At 44.1% G+C, this 19658-nt stretch overlaps 1 protein-coding gene across 1 annotated transcript in view; it reads left to right on the top strand.

Annotated features, from left to right (window-relative positions):
- Positions 1-15112, top strand: part of LOC124594429 (serpin B6-like) — a 126554-nt gene extending 111442 nt beyond the window's left edge. The window contains exon 8 of the mRNA XM_047132804.1: positions 14858-15112. Coding sequence (XP_046988760.1) covers positions 14858-15006 — 149 coding nt within the window. The 3' untranslated portion in view covers positions 15007-15112. The remainder of the gene's footprint in view (positions 1-14857) is intronic.
- The last annotated feature ends 4546 nt before the right edge of the window (positions 15113-19658 follow it).

The raw sequence follows: 19658 nt of genomic DNA, 5'->3' as shown, positions 1-19658 counted from the left end.
TTGAAGTCATCTTCAGCCCTCCACCAAAGACAGTAGCACTATTCGATGCCATCAAAGATGAATTGATGCTCCACAAGGTTGGGTTTTGTAAGACTACCAAGAGTGTGATCTTTCAGACGATGCATACAGTCGATGACAGATTTCCAGAGTGAATACTTGGCAGACCCTACCAGCCTGTACTGACAAAATGTAGTCTGGCAGACAGCAGTCAGAGCAAGCATGTAGCGGTGCACTAGTGGAACTGACATACCCGACCATGGAGCTGACTGCTATTCCATTGCCCACACGCAATTGAATGGTTCTGGGCAGACCCGCTCAAAGGACGAATCAGCTGACTGGTCGGCCTGAGTGTGTGGGGCTACCATACAAAGGCTGACCAGTTTGCTAAGCTGCTCGCCGCGTGGATAAGCCTTGATCTGTTAGCCTGAATGAGGACTATGGGTTCATGGTTGGGTCCATGGTCGTTTACCTCGTGGTTCCACTAGTGAACCGCTACCTGCTTGCTCTGACTGCTGTCTGTTAGGCCAGACTCTGTCAGTACAGGCAGGTAGGGTCCACCAAACATTCGCCGATGTCCATACACAGTCTGAGGGCTCGCAGATACCTTTGGTGAGTTGTTTGCCCTACCAGTTGTGCTGTAAATGGAAGTCTTGAGCTCCGCTCTGAAAGGGTTGACCCTCTCAAATGAATAAGGCAGAAGGATTCCGCCCAGTCGCAAACGCCTAGGACACTGGAATGAATTAAGGCATTCCTGTTACAAACAACATTCTTGGCAATTCAGGAATGCAGACAGGAAATTGAAGCAATCCACTGTGAGGCAACAGCCAGCGCTGGAAAGTGACACAACGAGGAACATTTGAAGACAATGGAAGTTTTCCTGTGTTACACACTAACCGCTCCCCAGGAGATTTCGACTCAAAATGTCGGAAATTAGATCGCCTTGTATGAAGACTAGGTTACGTGGTTGTGCTGAGTCAACAGTTCACTGGGCGAGATTACAAACTGGGCCCACCAATCACAAAGACGATACGATAAAACATTCAGCGCCCTGAAAGACACAGTGGGAGAGAAAGAATAAAGCTGCTAAGCAGGGGCAGACTCGGGAAGAAGGAATCAAACAGAGGTGTGTAGGGGAGTGGGGAGTGGAGAGGGGGAGAGAGACATGGGAGAGAGAACAGATCAGACACTCAGTGCGAGATAAGACAGGCAGTGAGTCGTCGATCAGCGAGAACAGAACCCAGAGATGCCAGATAAGAAGTAATTACTCTGCTGGTTCACGTAATAGCATTCTGACTTTGATTTCTGTGCCATGTTCAGCCTATTGTCGACTCAGTTTTCAGACTTTGAGTCAGATTCCTGCATTCAGTCTCACGTCCATCATCACTCTGTGAAACATTCATTTTCTCTTCCACGCTGAACGGATTTTATTGTGATTCGATGGTTGATTCTTTAAGCATCGCACTGTGTTTTCCTCGTATGTCCTCAGCTTCCAAATGTTACGTTGACATCGCCTCTGGGTGAGATAATCATTACAGGCAACAGGCTCCATGCACGAGAACAGCAACACCGCATCAGTCGCCGAACGGCTGTCTACCTGGAATAGGATTAGGCAGAATGAGCGCAGACCTAAGCCATCCAGGTCGCCGCCTAAGAACCGCAGAGTACAGGAGAAGAAAGCTGCTGACTGCCAGTCAAAACCACATACGAAGAGAGGTGACCGATAAGTCGCACCGACATGCCAGGAAAAAAATGTTGTATCTGTCGATTGCTGACACGAAACGGTTTAATCTCCCATCCCTAGTTGCCCAATAACCGAGTTGTGTCTATGTCGTCCTATCGGCACTGCGATTATATTTGTATTGTTTACGTGATAATGAGAATAACAGTAAAGCTAAATGTTTCCATGTATTCTTCATCTTTGAATTCACTACACTTTTGTGATTTATTAGCATTTACTTAGTGATTTCTGGATTTACTACAATTTGATGCCCAGTGTGCTGTGACATCATTTTCAGTACGCCAATAAAATTCAGTTTACTGCGTTTTGACGTCCTGAATTACGCAATCTCATTATCAGTTTATCCGTTGCATTCCTTCACAGTATTTTCGGCGCCCATCTTTGGGCCACCTGACCTTCAATTTTTGAATGAAATTCTATTTGCTGCACTTTTATACTAAATGTGGGGTGACATTATTTGCATATCAGAACCCAATCAATCGGATTCATTTGCTACAGTATTGATGAGGTGACCTCACATCAGTCTACGAAAATTGTAAAGCTATGGAAAATAAAATAAAAGTGTCATTACAGTAATCAGTAACCTAAGATTGTAAAGCACGCTGTGTTGAACGGTAGCTAATGTCAACAGCTACGTCAGACCAAAATGTGTAGGGAATACATTAAATAGATCAGAATGTACAGGCCGCAATACTAAATGTCTTTTTACAAAGCTGTTTCACAGAGGAAGCCAGCACTGTAGTTCCTTCTTTAGACTGTCGTACAGATGACAAAATGGTAGAAATCGAAATAGACGACAGAGGAATAGAGAAACAATTAAAATCGCTCAAAAGAGGAAAGGCCGCTGGACCTGATGGGATACCAGTTCGATTTTACACAGAGTACGCGAAGGAACTTGCCCCCCTTCTTGCAGCGGTGTACCGTAGGTCTCTAGAAGAGCGTAGCGTTCCAAAGGATTGGAAAAGGGCACAGGTCATCCCCGTTTTCAAGAAGGGACGTCGAACAGATGTGCAGAACTATAGACCTATACCTCTAACGTCGATCAGTTGTAGAATTTTGGAACACATATTATGTTCGAGTATAATGACTTTTCTGGAGACTAGAAATCTACTATGTAGGAATCAGCATGGGTTTCGAAAAAGACGGTCGTGTGAAACCCAGCTCGCGCTATTCGTCCACGAGACTCAGAGGGCCATAGAAACGGGTTCACAGGTAGATGCCGTGTTTCTTGACTACCGCAAGGCGTTCGATACAGTTCCCCACAGTCGTTTAATGAACAAAGTAAGAACATATGGACTATCAGACCAATTAAATGATTGAAGAGTTCCTACATAACAGAACGCAGCATGTCATTCTCAATGGAGAGAAGTCATCCGAAGTAAGAGTGGTTTCAGGTGTGCCGCAGGGGAGTGTCATAGGACCGTTGCTATTCACAATATACATAAATGACCTTGTGGATGACATCGGAAGTTCACTGAGGCTTTTTGCAGATGATGTTGTGGTGTATCGAGATGTTGTAACAATGGAAAATTGTACTGAAATGCAGGAGGATCTGCAGCGAATTGACGCATGGTGCACGGAATGGCAATTCAATCTCAATGTAGAAAAGTGTAATGTGCTGCGAATACATAGAAAGATAGATCCCTTATCATTTAGCTACAAAATAGCAGGTCAGCAACTGGAAGCAGTTAATTCCATAATTATCTGGGAGTGCGCATTAGGAGTGATTTAAAATGGAATGATCATATAAAGTTGATCGTCGGTAAAGCAGATGCCAGACTGAGATTCATTGGAAGAATCCTAAGGAAATGCAATCCGAAAACAAAGGAAGTAGGTTACAGTACGCTTGCTCGCCCACTGCTTGAATACTGCTCAGCAGTGTGGGATCCGTACCAGATAGGGTTGATAGAAGAGATAGAGAAGATCTGGCGGAGAGCAGCGCGCTTCGTTACAGGATCATTTAGTAATCGCGAAAGCGTTACGGAGACGATAAATAAACTCCAGTGGAAGACTCTGCAGGAGAGACTCTCAGTAGCTCGGTACGGGCTTTTGTTAAAGTTTCGAGAACATACATTCACCGAAGAGTCAAGCAGTATATTGCTCCCTCCTACGTATATCTCGCGAAGAGACCATGAGGATAAAATCAGAGAGATTAGAGCTCACACAGAAGTATACCGACAATCCTTCTTTCCACGAACAATACGAGACTGGAATAGAAGGGAGAACCTATAGAGGTACTCAGGGTACCCTCCGCCACACACCGTCAGGTGGCTTGCGGAGTATGGATGTAGATGTAGATGATTCAGAAGTGATATGCACATTAAACCGTGACTCCATAATATTCAGACATGTGTACATTGTAAGATGATACCACACTGTGAGCATAAACATTCCTATCTTCCTATGTAGAAATATTGTACGTATAAGACTGATTTCATAGTAAAATTAGTGTTAATTGAAACAGAGATTAGTAATATTGACAATAATTAAAAATTGGTGTGAAGTAATAATGTATGATAGCACCAATGAAAAGCACTTAAAAAGCTGTTTCAAAGTGACATACAATTTTAATCAGTAGATTAATATTTATATATGTTCATTTCGTTTAATATATTTTTTGTAGTTATAAATTGATCACTTCAGTAATTAAAAGAGAAACAGTAGGTGAGTAGCAACAGTAACATCTCAAAATGGCCTCTCTAGAAAGATGGCATATAGTACGAGAGATGAAGTTTATATAGGTAACAGACTCTAATGTACGCGATTTTGTTTTTTCGTGTGGTTGAGTCACATTATAAACTGTCTATAAAATTCTTAGAAAGGCAAGAAAGCATGGAAGAGTACGTATTTTCAAGAATATTCTCCTGCAGCAATGAGGTAGGAACTTTTCGATATATCGCGAAAAATGAGACAAGAAATTGAAGTAAATATGAGAAATTTATTAAAAGTTTGTTGTTGAATAGATAGAAGATAGGCCCAAAACAGTAGATTCCTTTACTCACTTTTCTGTCATTAGAAGATAATATAGATCTAAATAATTCCTTAATAGTTAGTGTACAATATATAACTGAATAATTCCATAAATAAGGCAACGCTGAGTGATAAAAAGATAAGTGTATGGTGTTAAACTGTGTTTGTTAATTTTGCTCAGTTTCAGAAAAATTTAGGAGGATAAGCGATAGAGAAGAGGTATTACTTTATAAGAGGAAATCTAATTCGACTGATAGTGTATTCAAGTATGAAGTTCAGTGTTTGAACCCTTAGAAAATTAAAGTCGGGTGAATTAGTGAGACACTAGTTCGCTAGCGGTATGAGACGCGATTCAATGTAAAGTGACAATAAGAAAATTTTGGGATACCAGTGTTGTCAATTACTTGCCTCAGGAAGAAGCACTAACATAATTACCAGACTGTCTCTTTCGATGGCCTTGCATATACACTCCTGGAAATTGAAATAAGAACACCGTGAATTCATTGTCCCAGGAAGGGGTAACTTTATTGACACATTCCTGGGGTCAGATACATCACATGATCACACTGACAGAACCACAGGCACATAGACACAGGCAACAGAGCATGCACAATGTCGGCACTAGTACAGTGTATATCCACCTTTCGCAGCAATGCAGGCTGCTATTCTCCCATGGAGACGATCGTAGAGATGCTGGATGTAGTCCTGTGGAACGGCTTGCCATGCCATTTCCACCTGGCACATCAGTTGGACCAGCGTTCGTGCTGGACGTGCAGACCGCGTGAGACGACGCTTCATCCAGTCCGAAACATGCTCAATGGGGGACAGATCCGGAGATCTTGCTGGCCAGGGTAGTTGACTTACACCTTCTAGAGCACGTTGGGTGGCACGGGATACATGCGGACGTGCATTGTCCTGTTGGAACAGCAAGTTCCCTTGCCGGTCTAGGAATGGTAGAACGATGGGTTCGATGACGGTTTGGATGTACCGTGCACTATTCAGTGTCCCCTCGACGATCACCAGTGGTGTACGGCCAGTGTAGGAGATCGCTCCCCACACCATGATGCCGGGTGTTGGCCCTGTGTGCCTCGGTCGTATGCAGTCCTGACTGTGGCGCTCACCTGCACGACGCCAAACACGCATACGACCATCATTGGCACCAAGGCAGAAGCGACTCTCATCACTGAAGACGACACGTCTCCATTCGTCCCTCCATTCACGCCTGTCGCGACACCACTGGAGGCTGGCTGCACGATGTTGGGGCGTGAGCGGAAGACGGCCTAGCGGTGTGCGGGACCGTAGCCCAGCTTCATGGAGACGGTTGCGAATGGTCCTCGGCGATACCCCAGGAGCAACAGTGTCCCTAATTTGCTGGGAAGTGGCGGTGCGGTCCCCTACGGCACTGCGTAGGATCCTACGGTCTTGGCGTGCATCCGTGCGTCGCTGCGGTCCGGTCCCAGGTCGACGGGCACGTGCACCTTCCGCCGACCACTGGCGACAACATCGATGTACTGTGGAGACCTCACGCCCCACGTGTTGAGCAATTCGGCGGTACGTCCACCCGGCCTCCCGCATGCCCACTATACGCCCTCGCTCAAAGTCCGTCAACTGCACATGCGGTTCACGTCCACGCTGTCGCGGCATGCTACCAGTGTTAAAGACTGCGATGGAGCTCCGTATGCCACGGCAAACTGGCTGACACTGACGGTGGCGGTGCACAAATGCTGCGCAGCTAGTGCCATTCGACGGGCAACACCGCGGTTCCTGGTGTGTCCGCTGTGCCGTGCGTGTGATCATTGCTTGTACAGCCCTCTCGCAGTGTCCAGAGCAAGTATGGTGGGTCTGACACACCGGTGTCAATGTGTTCTTTTTTCCATTTCCAGGAGTGTAGTTTCAAACACGTTAATCAGTGTGGTTTCCTAATGATAAACTCCTTAAACCCGACACAGGAAGAATTATTGAAGCGGAAAAGGTTATGTATGAGCATCATTATCTGAGTGAGCATATGTTATACACCGCTTTAGTTAATACGAGAAACACCAAATACCACATGGCCTGATAACGTAGCTGACTGCTGTAAGGCACTGCTTATCACATTATGTTCTATTCTCAGTTTTGTTCATATAGTGTGCATGGGGGCTTAACAATATTAATGAATAAATGCAATAATTTTAGTAGCTGTGTGTCCGGTTACGAAGTCTCGTAACCGGTTGGCCCTGACTAGTATTAGCACGCAATCTGACTGCATAAAATAAAAATAAAGAATGGCAAGGAATTTCCATTAACACAATTGATTAATTAAGTCCCCTGCAACTATAAAAGCAACGAAACAACAAAGCACAAGTGTAAATGTTCTGTGTGTGGTAGTGTGACTCAACGTACATGTATCTGGCTCGGTTCTTTCTCAATACGACAAAATATTTTAAACGCCATTTACAATGAACTAATTGAAAAACCAGAAATACTATAAATGCACATAGAAACCAGAATTACAAGTCTAATAAATGAACACGAGCCAGATGCCTTGTTGACTGTACCTGTGAGCAAGAGGCATTGTCATTAAAGAAAACTGTAATACCTTTTTACCTCATTATATATTGACGAAAATTTTCCATTACACCAGAATCATAAATCAAAAGCCCATCTCCTCAAATACACACTGACAATTGCAACTTCATCCATCTATACATTACACCAACCGAACAGCATCTACTCTCTCGCCCAACAGAACAACAACATGCTCTGGACCACTACTGCACCAGTGGAGGCGGCGGAATAATAGTTTTGGGCGCAATCTCTGGCGCTGTGACTCAGTGTAGCCACCTTTGAAGTGTTTCTGAAGAAAAGTCATTAGTTTGAAAGACATCCAACCTTTCAAGATGGAAGTAGTTACAGTATTCAACACATTTATCCGTGATGAGAGGCTTTATGGCCTGTTAGAGGTTCTTGTTTGTCTCCAGGATGCTCATGTTTCCTAAGGGGCCTAGGCTTCTATTTAAATTATAAAGTAACTGATTCTTTTGTACTTTAAATAAGCTGTAACAAGTTGTGACAGCTGACCATCAATCCTCTGTCAAAAGGGCATTGTAATATATTAATAAAATAAGAATAATGGAAAAGTTTGGTGACTACCCCACAAGGAAAAAAATGTATTACGTAATTATGTGTTGATATGTTAATTATTATGTGTTATTATGAAGCTGTACTGGGTAGCGAATCTTAAGAAAATCTGTATATCAGTCCGATGCCCTCACAGAATAGAGTGTCCGTAAATATTGTAAACTTCGACTTTTTACCAATTAGTTTCTTGCGATCCTTCTGAGGTCTATTACGTCCCTACTCCTTTAGTAATTAGCCACAACGGGGGCTAACAGGACATTTTCGTTGCTAAGTCTTCTTGACTTAAAACTTTGTTGGATTATTGTATGTGACGATAAATTAACACATAAACATTTGTATACTTCATACTACATATTTTGCATGTGGTTTATATTTCGAAGAGTAACAAAAACGGATCGTAAAATTTCACTCTTTCTTTTCTAGTCATTTTCTCTTGATTATAGCAAAATGGCAGTGCTGTGTTTCCAACAAATACGTACTTCATCTTACAAATTTGTAGAAAAACAAAAATGTTTATCGTCTACTAAGTACCATCACAACATGCTTCATGTAAATGCTTTAAAATGATGGACAAACTGAGAAACTACTGTGTCATTTCTCTTTCTAATACGTTTCTGGCCTTAAGAATTACAGTAGAGTGAAGACTGCATGCAGATCGATCTGGAGTGCTCTGATACGCAAATTGAGTAACCTCATTTACTTTCTGCAGAAAAGGAAACATTACGCAGCACGTTTCTCGTTCAGAAATCGCAACTGAATATTGGTGGTTTGTGAGGTACTCTAACTGGTCGGGAACTCGCAAGACGGTCACATTGTTCGCTTGGCCGTGCACGACAGTTCAGCCACTTTACGTAGTTTCATTTACGAAATGGGTTTGTTCACAGGGGACAAGTATCAACACAGATAGCACGATTGATCTGCAGACAACGGACTGCAATCACGGCGACCACAGTTGCTGTTTCCCTTGATACGCTGCAGCAGGAAGGGGGCGGCGCCCAACGTCATATCTTTTCCAAGGATTCGTGGTTCCGCCCATAGCAATACGATGGATGTATACGTGTGCCGAGTCTCCCAGAGGAACCCCAACATTGCCGCATTGCCCTCGTCATCGTCATCATACTGTGCCTGCACACGTCCTCTCCATGGTGCCGTTGGGTACAACACACAATCATATCTGGTTCACATAGCCGATAATTTGGAACGCAGGAGTTACATTTATGACGTGGTGGCTATACAGTCTCTTTACGGTCTGTGTGACGTCATCTCAAATCACGGGACAGCGATGTGCTCATATACGGATGGCGGTACTATCGCGTACCCAAGGTACATAAGGGCACTGCATTGGTAGAGCTGTCATTTGCACTCAGGCGATTCATGTGATAAGATTTCCGGTGACATTATGGCTGCACGACGGGAATTAACAGTCTTTGAACGTGGCATTGTAATTGGAGCTCGACACATGGGACATTCAGTTTTGGAAATCATTAGGAAATTAAATATTCCGAGATCCACAGTCAAGAACGTGCCGAGAATACCAAATTTAAGGCATCAATTCTGACCACGGGCAACGCAGTGCCCGACGGCCTTCACTTAATGGTCGAGAGCTGCAGAGTTTTCGTAGTTGTCAGTGCTAGCAGAGAAGCACCACTGCGTGAAATAACAGCAGAAATCAGTGTGGGACGCACGACGAACGTGTCCGTAGGATGACTGATGCGAGTGCCTTTGCTGACAGCACGACATCGTCTGCAGCGCCTCTTCTGGGCTCGTGACCGTATCGGTTGGAGCCAAGACGATTGGAAAACAGTGTCCTGGTCAGATGAGTCTGGCGCAGGCCCCACGAAGCCATGGCCCGAATTCGTAAACAAGGCAATGTGCATGGTGGCGGTGGCTCCATAATGGTGTGGTCCCTGTTTAGACAGAATGGGCTGGATCCCCTGGTCCAACTGAACCGATCATAGACAGGAAATGGTTCTATTCGGCTACTTGGAGATCTTTTGCAGCCATTCATGCTCATGTGATTCTTGAGTTTCTCCCGGCGTATTTGATAGTCAAAATTTCCACGGGTGTGCTGCCGGTCTATAGTGTCCAACGGGCACAATATTTCGGCGATCATACATGTCGCCATCATCAGGTGAACTGACGAATCGAGCTCCTGTGAACGTGCCGGCACGGAGATCCGTACGCTATGGCTGCTCAGAGGGAACTGGGTTCGGTCGCGGCGGCGGCCGATTTAAATACCCTCCGCCCGCGGCGCGCTCCCTCCGCCGTCCGCGCCCCGCGCCACGGTCGCGCGGTGGAACAGATTGCGACGGCGTCTGAGATGACGTCGGTGTGATGGCTCTGTCCGCCGTGGTCGTCACAACTATACGTTTGCTCGATTTACTCATGATTAACCCAATCGCTGGTTCCCAAGCCTTGCTAAGATTATAGCCACAGTCACGGCTTATGAGGTCGTCATTGGTGCGAATTTCGATGGTCTCCCTAACAACGCCGTCCCAGTATCTCGACGTCTGTACCAGAATCCTCGTGCGGTCATACTCCATGGCGTGATTTTCCGATTCTGGCACAGACGTCGAGATACTGGGACAGCGTTGTTAGGGAGGCCATCGAAATTCGCACCAATGACGACCTCATAAGCCGTGACTGTGGCTATAATCTTAGCAAGGCTTGGGAACCAGCGTTTGGGTTAATCATGAGTAAATCGAGCAAACGTGTAGTTGTGACGACCACGGCGGACAGAGCCATCACACCGGCGTCATCTCAGACGCCGTCGCAATCTGTTCCACCGCACGACCGTGGCGCGGGGCGCGAACGGCGGAGGGAGCGCGCCACGGGCGGAGGGTATTTAAATCGGCCGCCGCCGCGACCGAACCCAGTTCCCTCTGAGCAGCCATAGCGTACGGATCTCCGTGCCGGCACGTTCACAGGAGCTCAGTCCGTCAGTTCACCTGATGATGGCGACATGTATGATCGCCGAAATATTGTGCCCGTTGGACACTATAGACCGGCAGCACACCCGTGGATATTTTGATTATTCATGTTCATATTTCCAAACAACGATGGAATTTTTATGGATGACACTGCGTCATGTAATTGGGCCGCCATTGCTCGTAATTGGTTTCAAGAACATGTTGGACGATTCGAGCGAGTGATCGGAACACCCAGATTGCCTGACATGAACCACATCGAACATTTATGGGACATAATAGACAGGTCAGTTCGAGCACAAAATCCTGCACTGGCAGCATTTTAGCAATTATGGACAGAAATAGAGGCAGCATGGCTCTTAATTTCTGCGGAGGACTTCGTGACTTGTTGAGTACATGCCGCGCCGGGCAAAACGAGGTCCGACTCGATGTGAGCGGGTATCCCATGACTTGTGTCACATCTGTGTAACGCAACACACCACGTCGTACACGGGTGTCTTCCCTCCCTCGACGTCACGTTCTCACTCACTGCGGTCAAAATGAGTCTCCAGAATAGCACCGCCTTCAATGCGTTGTTACGTCGAAACTTTGCAAATTTGACGATTCAACGAACAGTATTATACAATTCTTGAATATTAGTGGAAAGAAAGAAAGAAGGAGGAAAACTTGAAGAAAATGTAGGATGTTCCATTTGTAAGGGGCCCCAGGAGAAATGTTATCAAAATCTTATTAAAAGAGGATTTCAAACCAAGTCTGTAGAAGACATGTCATTGTGGCTGAAATATGAATGTACATTACAAGATGTTCTGGACGTGCTGTCCGCCCAACGACGTTCACTATCTCGGACTGCCTGCTCCATGTTCATTCCCTCTGCGAGCAGTGACCACGTACTTGACAAGGAGGGTCATTTACTGGCGGAAGACTCAGTGGCTAAAAGTGAAGAACAGTAAACTACGTTCGATGAAATCTACAGTGCGAACGCTGAGTTACTTCCTTCCATTCTTAGATCAGGGTTGTATTTTAGATTCTTTTCGTTGTGTTCCTTTGTTACTTCTTGCTAGATTTACAATTCATAGTTGTTTTAATTGCCTTTACGCAATTTCGCTCAATGTTTATGTTGTGGCGTAACAAGCTAGCTACGCCAAATTGAGAAGGGAGCCGAAAGGCACGCGTACACACACGCCGACTGGCGTCAAGTCTGGAACAGGATAACTATTGAATGATAGCAAGAAAAGTACGTAGCTGCTTTATACTTAACTTTTAATCTTTGTTGGTTTACACGTTCTTCTTGCGACATTTATACGATAACTCTCGAAGTAGGTAAGGCTAATGGCGCCTTGCTAGGTCGTAGCCATGAACTTAGCAGAAGGCTATTCTAACTGTCTCTCGGCAAATGAGAGGAAGGCTTCGTCCGTATTGTCGCTAGCAATGTCGTCCGTACAACTGGGGCGAGTGCTATATCGTATCTCGAGACCTGCCTTGTGGTGGCGCTCGGTCTGCGATCACACAGTGGCGACACGCGGGTCCGACATATACTAAATGGACCGCGGCCGATTTAAGCTACCACCTAGCAAGTGTGGTGTCTGGCTGTGACACCACAGTTTATGTAAGTTCCTTGATGACGCATTACTTTAGTGCCCTAAATCTGTAGTCTTTATCAGTATCATCACCGTCATTTTTCAAGGCTGATCACCTACTCGTGTTCGCCATACTAGGAAAAAAAGAAACCAACACGCGCGCCGTTCTCTTCAGCGGTTCGTGCGGGCTAGATACAGGAGAACAACACTATTATTAGTCTCTAGCAGTGAGAACAAATTTTGTGTTCAAGTAATGTACGTTTGTTTCTGGTGTGTACTATTGTTCAGCTGTGTTCACAGCATTTTCTATATGAGATTTGTAAAACTAGTTTCATTTTCAGGCTACTTTGCAGAAAACGTCTGTCAAATAAAGAGGAAGTTCTATATGGCAAGTTTTTGTATAAAGAGTGGTTAGGATTAAACTTTCGCTATCTGCGAGGGCCCCCACGAAAAACGAGTGATCAGACGACAACGAAACCTTGTTTAAACATTTCTAGGAGCACGCGGAAGAGAAATAGTGAATAAACCATTTAGAGAAACACATTTTCATTTCCGCATGAGAGGGTAACATTTGTTAATTGTGCACCATGTCTGCGTTCCAGGTTACAAAATTCTGTATCTACGGTAGCCTGGAACCGCGCTAGAGATACCATTTCGGAATCGTTCGCGGCACTTTTCAAACGGTGGACCGTGGAATGTTGAACTGTCGTGACACAGTTCAGGCACTGCATGAAGATCACACATTGCGTCCGGCATTCTGTGTCATGGCAACAGTAAATTCCTGAACAATTTTTGGCGCAATTGGCCGTCGGTCTCTCTCAGGAGCAGTTACAAAATTGCCAGTTAATTCGAGCTTCCGGGTTATGTTCTTCAAAACCCGTGCGAAAGTAGATCCTGCCCATATTTCTTTAAAGCGTCGATACTCTCAAAGAGCAGCAGCACTGTTGCTGACGTTTTGATAAAAAAACATCTTTACGAAAAAAACCGTGCTTTCGTTGTCCAGATCCACGTTGACTGCAAATGTAGTGCAAGCTGACGCTTGTGCTTCAAACCTACGTCGCTATACCAGTACCAGCACCTAACAGTAAGTCATGACACTATCACTACCAAAAACGCAAATCCTGCAGTGCATAGTCTCAACGTCATTGCTATGAAGTAGGTTTCCACCTACGCTGGCTCAAGTAGAAAAGTTTAACCATAACTAGAGTATATAGTCGCTCTAAAAGGAAAGCGATGTTCTACAGCATTGTTTTAAAGATATTCGATAAACCTGACTTTTGACTCAAGAAGTAAACAGCAGCAGTGTCGGATAAGAACAAATTTTCAGTATACAGCTGACTACTCGCAGACACTCTGCACAGCAGAATGAAAATTCATACGGGGAACAGTCCCCTAGGCTGTGGTTAACCCATTTCTCTCCAGCATCTCCTCTTCCAGGAGTGCCAGACCCGAAACGTATGCGTGAAAACTTCGGCGAAACTTTCCTGGCAGATTAAAATTGTGTGCCGGACCGAGACTCGAACTCGGTACCTTTACCTTTAGCAGGCAAGTGCTCTACCAGCTGAGCTACCCAAGCACGGCTCACGACCCGTGCTCACAGCTTTAATTCCGCCAGTACCTCGTCTCCTACCTTCCAAACATCGCAGAAGCTCTCCTGCATACGTTGCAGAACTAGCACTCCTGGAAGAAAGGATATTGCGAAGACATGGCTTAACCACAGCCTGGGGGATGTTTCCAGAATGAAATTTTCACTCTGCATCGGAGTGTGCGCTGATATGAAATTTTCCTGGCAGATTAAAACTACGTGCTGGACCGAGACTCGAACTCGGGATCTTTGAGTTCGAGTTCGAGTCTCTCTTCGGCACGCAGTTTTAATCTGCCAGGAAAGTTTCATATCAGCGAACACTCCGCTGCAGAGCGAAAATTTCATTCTTGAAACTTCAGTGAAGTTTGGGAGGTAGGGGACGAGTTACTGGTGGTAACAAAGCTTTTATGGCAGCAGAGCGATCGCACACGAAAGGCAAATATCCCACGTTCGAGTCATGCAGTATTAATCTGCCACGAAGTTTTAGTAATTCCAAAGCATGCAGCGGGTAAAAGTACGTTATAAAGTTCCTTCAATCATCTGTGTGATTATGATACCATCGTAACTGCTCTGATACGGGTTCAGTACCAAAATTAAACGGAAAAAAGCACTAAATGTGTTTGACCGTGTAAACCATCGACACTAGACTGCGCTTCCAGTGCGAAGAAATGTTCGTTTTGGAGACACCAGGACACATGTAGCGCCCCATGCAGTTCGTAACTATCGAGAATGTTGGCGTGTGTTTGTTTTATAAAACAGTAACATGTTGAAGCAGCATGTTACAGTGGGACTCTATCCATAATTCCTGCCTTTCATGGGCAGGGCTGATCTTATCTTCCGCTACCTGAGAACCCGGAAATCTTAACCTCAGCATACTTGAATAGCACTGATAAAATTATTTTCTAGGATAGTTATCTAATATCTCTTCCTGTTGTTGCAGTTCTCATAGCACCTGGATCGAGCGCTCCTCAATTTCCGCCACCAACACCCGTCATCTTCAAGGCCGACCACCCCTTCATGTTCTTCATTGTGGACGACATCACACGGACGATCCTCTTCGCCGGACGTCTTGTGAAGCCTTCTGCGTAATTATTGCGGTTTTAGAATATATATGTTTTATGCTGCAGTGATGCGAGCCAGCTTCTGTAGCAACAATTTTGTTACGAAATTTATTATTCGTTCTGGTTACATGTGGAAGTCCTTAAATAATTAATAAAACATTTCCATAATTGAAGAATGTGGAGTATTTGTTTTTAACTGGTAAAAATAATGATGTATGGTGTGAGCGTAAAGAAAGATTTCATTTATCAATTTACATGGTAGCGACACACCAAAATCACAATAGCAATCCGTTGTAGTTGCTACATATTTTATTACAATCAAAAGCATTATAAAATTACAGTCACAATAATGCAGGAGACTGCCTTACAAGGCCAGATCACTTGGACAAATAACAAATAAATTTCTTTAACCGGAACAAGACCCATACAACTTGAAATTTGAATATGACTAGGTAAATATACTCAGGTAAAGCTTTACTTAATTAGTACAGATGTCCATACAATTCCCATCAGAACTCTCATTACTTCCAATCAGCTGAGGAACTGGTTAAGGTTTAGAACACAGATCTTTTAAGGTTTTGCTAGCCAACTTTCCTAAACAAACTACGTGTTTGTGTAGTTGAGTGTTATTATGTATCTTATAAAGTTCATATGTTTCACAGTTTGCATCTTATACACCTTACATATTACACGTGAAAATAATACTCTACAGACCTAAATAATTGCTTCTTTTACTTTCTACAAACAATAAAATCCGTTGTTTTGTTGTTTATTACTAACTTATCTCTAAGTTTCACGTGTATATTACTTGTAATATTGATGCAGTCGTGTGATCTGCTCCTGTGCCTATTATGTATATGTATCAGGTGATACTAGTGTGTTCATGTCATCATCCATGTTTGTATGTTCATATGTTTCCATATAAGTATTTGAATCTCTGTTGTGGGAGAACAAGTTGTTGCGCAGGGTGCATGTTTGGTCGTGATTTTATGTATGGTCATTGCTGCTTGTAAGTCTTGTGTAGTGCTTTTGATATTTCATCAGTGATACGGTTAAGCATGATCCATTTATCTGTGTCTCTTAAAGTTTGTCTTATATCTTCTAATTCACCAACAGTCCTACATGTGAGTGTGTGTGTGTGTGTGTCGCATTGTAGTGTTATGTCTTTGAGGACCCAAGTTGTCCACATTCATGTGTATCACTTTGGCTAAGGCCAAAGTGGTGCAGGTGTGTAGTGTAAAGACTGTTGCCCGTCGGGAAGTGTACCATTCCGCGACTAGGGTCGACGTGTCTGAGACTTAACCGTTCCTGGATTTTCAGGAAGAAGGAGAAGATCTGGCAGCTCTTGTCAGATGTTTCCCATTCTTTTTGCCATGTCGCAATATTACAAAGACTGAACTGGCGTTTTCTGTAATATGCCCCCCTGTCATCTCATGTACCTTGTCCAATCTTCTTCTTTTGAGTCAGTGTGGTGCTGCTCTGTGTGTATGTTACACCAGTGGGTATGTTGCAAGTACAACGCATAGGGGTTCCAATAACGTGGTGCTAAATGCCTCTGACATTCTGAGCGACACACCTCTTCGTTCACACCTCACAATGGTTTTGTGGGTCGTGAGTGACAGTCGATGTGCCCAGGTACTTGCTGCAAAGCAAATGACTAAAACAATTAAGGAGGTGCTTTAACTTTGACCAAACCAATCTTCAAATTTATTTACTCAGTTGATTAATCAACAATATTCTTAGAATGATTACAACTAGAACATGACCATATGACAATACCCCTAAAATGAAGTTGTTTCAATATTGCGTGTGAATTAGTGATAGACGCGAGCAGACCAAGAATTCAAATCAATACCAGAAATCCACGAGACAGGAAATGACATAGAAATGTACTCAACTTTGCACTGCAATTGAACTTCAGATGCTATAATTCTTCACCGGAAAGATGGAATCACGCAACAGTGACAACATAATCCAAGATGTAAAGGAGAGGACAGGGCCTTAAATATCTCCTTGCCCCCGTGGTGCTCTGCTCCCAGTATGCTCGCGTCGACCGCTGCCAGTTATCTGTAACACAACACACATCAACGGCAGACAATGTTCTGAGACATAAACTACACAATCTTATCTAAAGAACAGGTGATCAATACAATTATCTCGGTGCACATTTACACGCCAAACTACCAAATGAACTACAAGGTAGAATAGAGGACGTATCTCGGGGTATCTTTAACCACGCTTCATGTCGGTTGGTTGGGCGTAGCCACACTTCCTCAACTGCCGTCAAGATAGTTACTCACGATACGGAGGTAAGTGATAAATAACCAAAACAATTCCAAAGGATTTTTAGTACACTGGCATATTCAATTAAGCTGCAAACAACCCACCGAAGCAACTCAGCGACTCCAATTCAATCGGCCGGCGTAGGTTATCGCAGAATCGAAGGAGATTATCATTCATCGTTCTGACCTCTAGGAAACCAAATTACCATGGGCGGTGGATCTGCCCTCAAGACTCAACACGCCGTAGCCGCTGGCCCCGCTCCTTCGTTGTCAGACTCGTCCTCTTGCCGTCCTACCTACGAGGTTCGGCTAGAAAAAAACCGGACTGATGCTGGAAAAAACATTTATTTACAATTATTTACAATTTCATGTTATCTCCTTCAATGTACTCTCCTCCTCGGTCTCTACACCGCTCCATACGAATTTTCCACTGTTCATAGCAATGCTGCAGATCATTTTCGGTAAGTCCATACATTACTTCCGTCTCTTTTTCTTTTACTGCTTCAACAGTGTCAAATCTAGTTCCTTTCAAAGCTGACTTGACTTTAGGGAAAAGAAAAAAGTCACAGGTGGCCAAATCAGGTGAGTAGGGTGGATGATCTAAGATGGGAATGTTGTGTTTTGCCAAAAACGTCTTCACTGACAACGCACTGTGAGCTGGGGCATTGTCTTGGTGAAGGATCCATGACTTTTTTCTCCACAAATCGTTCCGTTTTCTCCGTACTCGCTCACGTAGGGTAGCCAGGACGCTAATGTAGTAATGCTGATTCACTGTTTGTCCCTCTGGTACCCAATCAATGTGCACAATCCCTTTGATGTCAAAAAAACAATCATCATTGCCTTGAATTTCGATTTTGACATTCGTGCTTTTTTTTGTCGTGGAGAACCAGGAGTTTTCCAATGCATCGATTTTGTAAGAAGGTGGGATCACTTTCAATGTTTTCCAGGATGTCAGAACAAACCATTCTTTGGCGTTCCTTCTGTTCAATTGCGAGACACTTTGGAACCATTTTTGAACACACTTTGTTCATGTTGAAACTTTCATGAAGAATCTGCCTAACACTTTCCTTGTCAACTCCTGTTAACTCAGACACTGCTCTGATTGTTAAACGGCGATCTTGTCGAACAAGTTTACCGATTTTTTCAATGTTTGCATCAGGTTTTGCTGACAATGGTCTGCCAGTGCGAGTGTCATCACTGGTGTCTTCGCGGCCATCTTTAAATCGTTTAAACCACTCAAACACTTGTGTTCGCGATGAACAATCATCGCCGTACACTTGTTGTAACATTACAAACGTTTCACTTGCAGATTTTCCTAGTTTGAAACAAAATTTGATGTTAACACGCTGTTCTTTCTGTACACTCAACATTTTCCGACGCACAGACAAAACGTCAACTACTTAAAACAGACGCCACGGGCAGACTGAGTGCAGGAGGCAGATGAAACTCGAGCAGTAGGCGGAGCGAGAGTCACGTGACAGGCCACGCGACTTTCAGCCTTATTGCATTCGTTTTATTGTTTCACCAGTACTAGTCCGGTTTTTTTCTAGCCACACCTCGTATGTACACAGTCCCACGTGACTCTGGCTCATCGCCGATCGCGACACACCTCCCCAGCAGGGCGCTCGCGCTGCCGTTAAATCCGCGCTGCCAAAGATATGAGCAGAAGACAAATGAGCATCGAAGTCGACTCAGAGATCAAAATGACAATCGATGGAAACTGGCGCCAGAAACGCACCAGTTCAGTTCTGTTCGTATACATAATGATGTTGAAACGTCCAATAGGTGACTGACTTTGACAGGATTGTTTCTTCCTCCTCAGTAATGCAGTTTATATGATTCATTTTCATTTCTTGTAGATACGAAGAGAGTATCATATTTTAAATTGCGGCCACGTTATGAAACTGTGTCAGGTAGCATACGGAGAGTATAGTGTTCTTGTGTTACCGTACATGAGGCTACAGGAAATAAATCAGAATTGTGCGCGCATGCGAATGACTTTTTCCAAGAACTATTATTCTTTACATTAGTAAACTTGACACAGATTCTAAACGATCTAGTTGCTCGTTGCAACTAGTACACTGAACAATATGTCATATGAAGTTGACTGCAAAACGATTCTACTGCGGACAACGTAGATATCGCGTAAGAACCACGAAGATGAGATAAGAGAAACTGGAACTGTACGGATGCAAATAGACAGTTGTTATTCGCTTGCTCTATTTGTGAGTGGAACAGGAAAAGAAGTGACTAGTGCTCGTACCAGATACCCTTTGCCATGTACCATGCGATGGCTTGCGGAGTATGTATTTAGGTGTAGATGTCTTTTGAATGGTTGATGTGTGTGTGTGTGTGTGTGTGTGTGTGTGTGTGTGTGTGTGTGTGTATGTGTGTGAGA

The sequence above is a fragment of the Schistocerca americana genome, chromosome 2 (genome assembly GCF_021461395.2).
Source record: "Schistocerca americana isolate TAMUIC-IGC-003095 chromosome 2, iqSchAmer2.1, whole genome shotgun sequence".
Taxonomy (NCBI): domain Eukaryota; kingdom Metazoa; phylum Arthropoda; class Insecta; order Orthoptera; family Acrididae; genus Schistocerca; species Schistocerca americana.
Note: the sequence above shows the minus strand (reverse complement) of the source record. Positions and strands in the feature narration are given on the sequence as shown.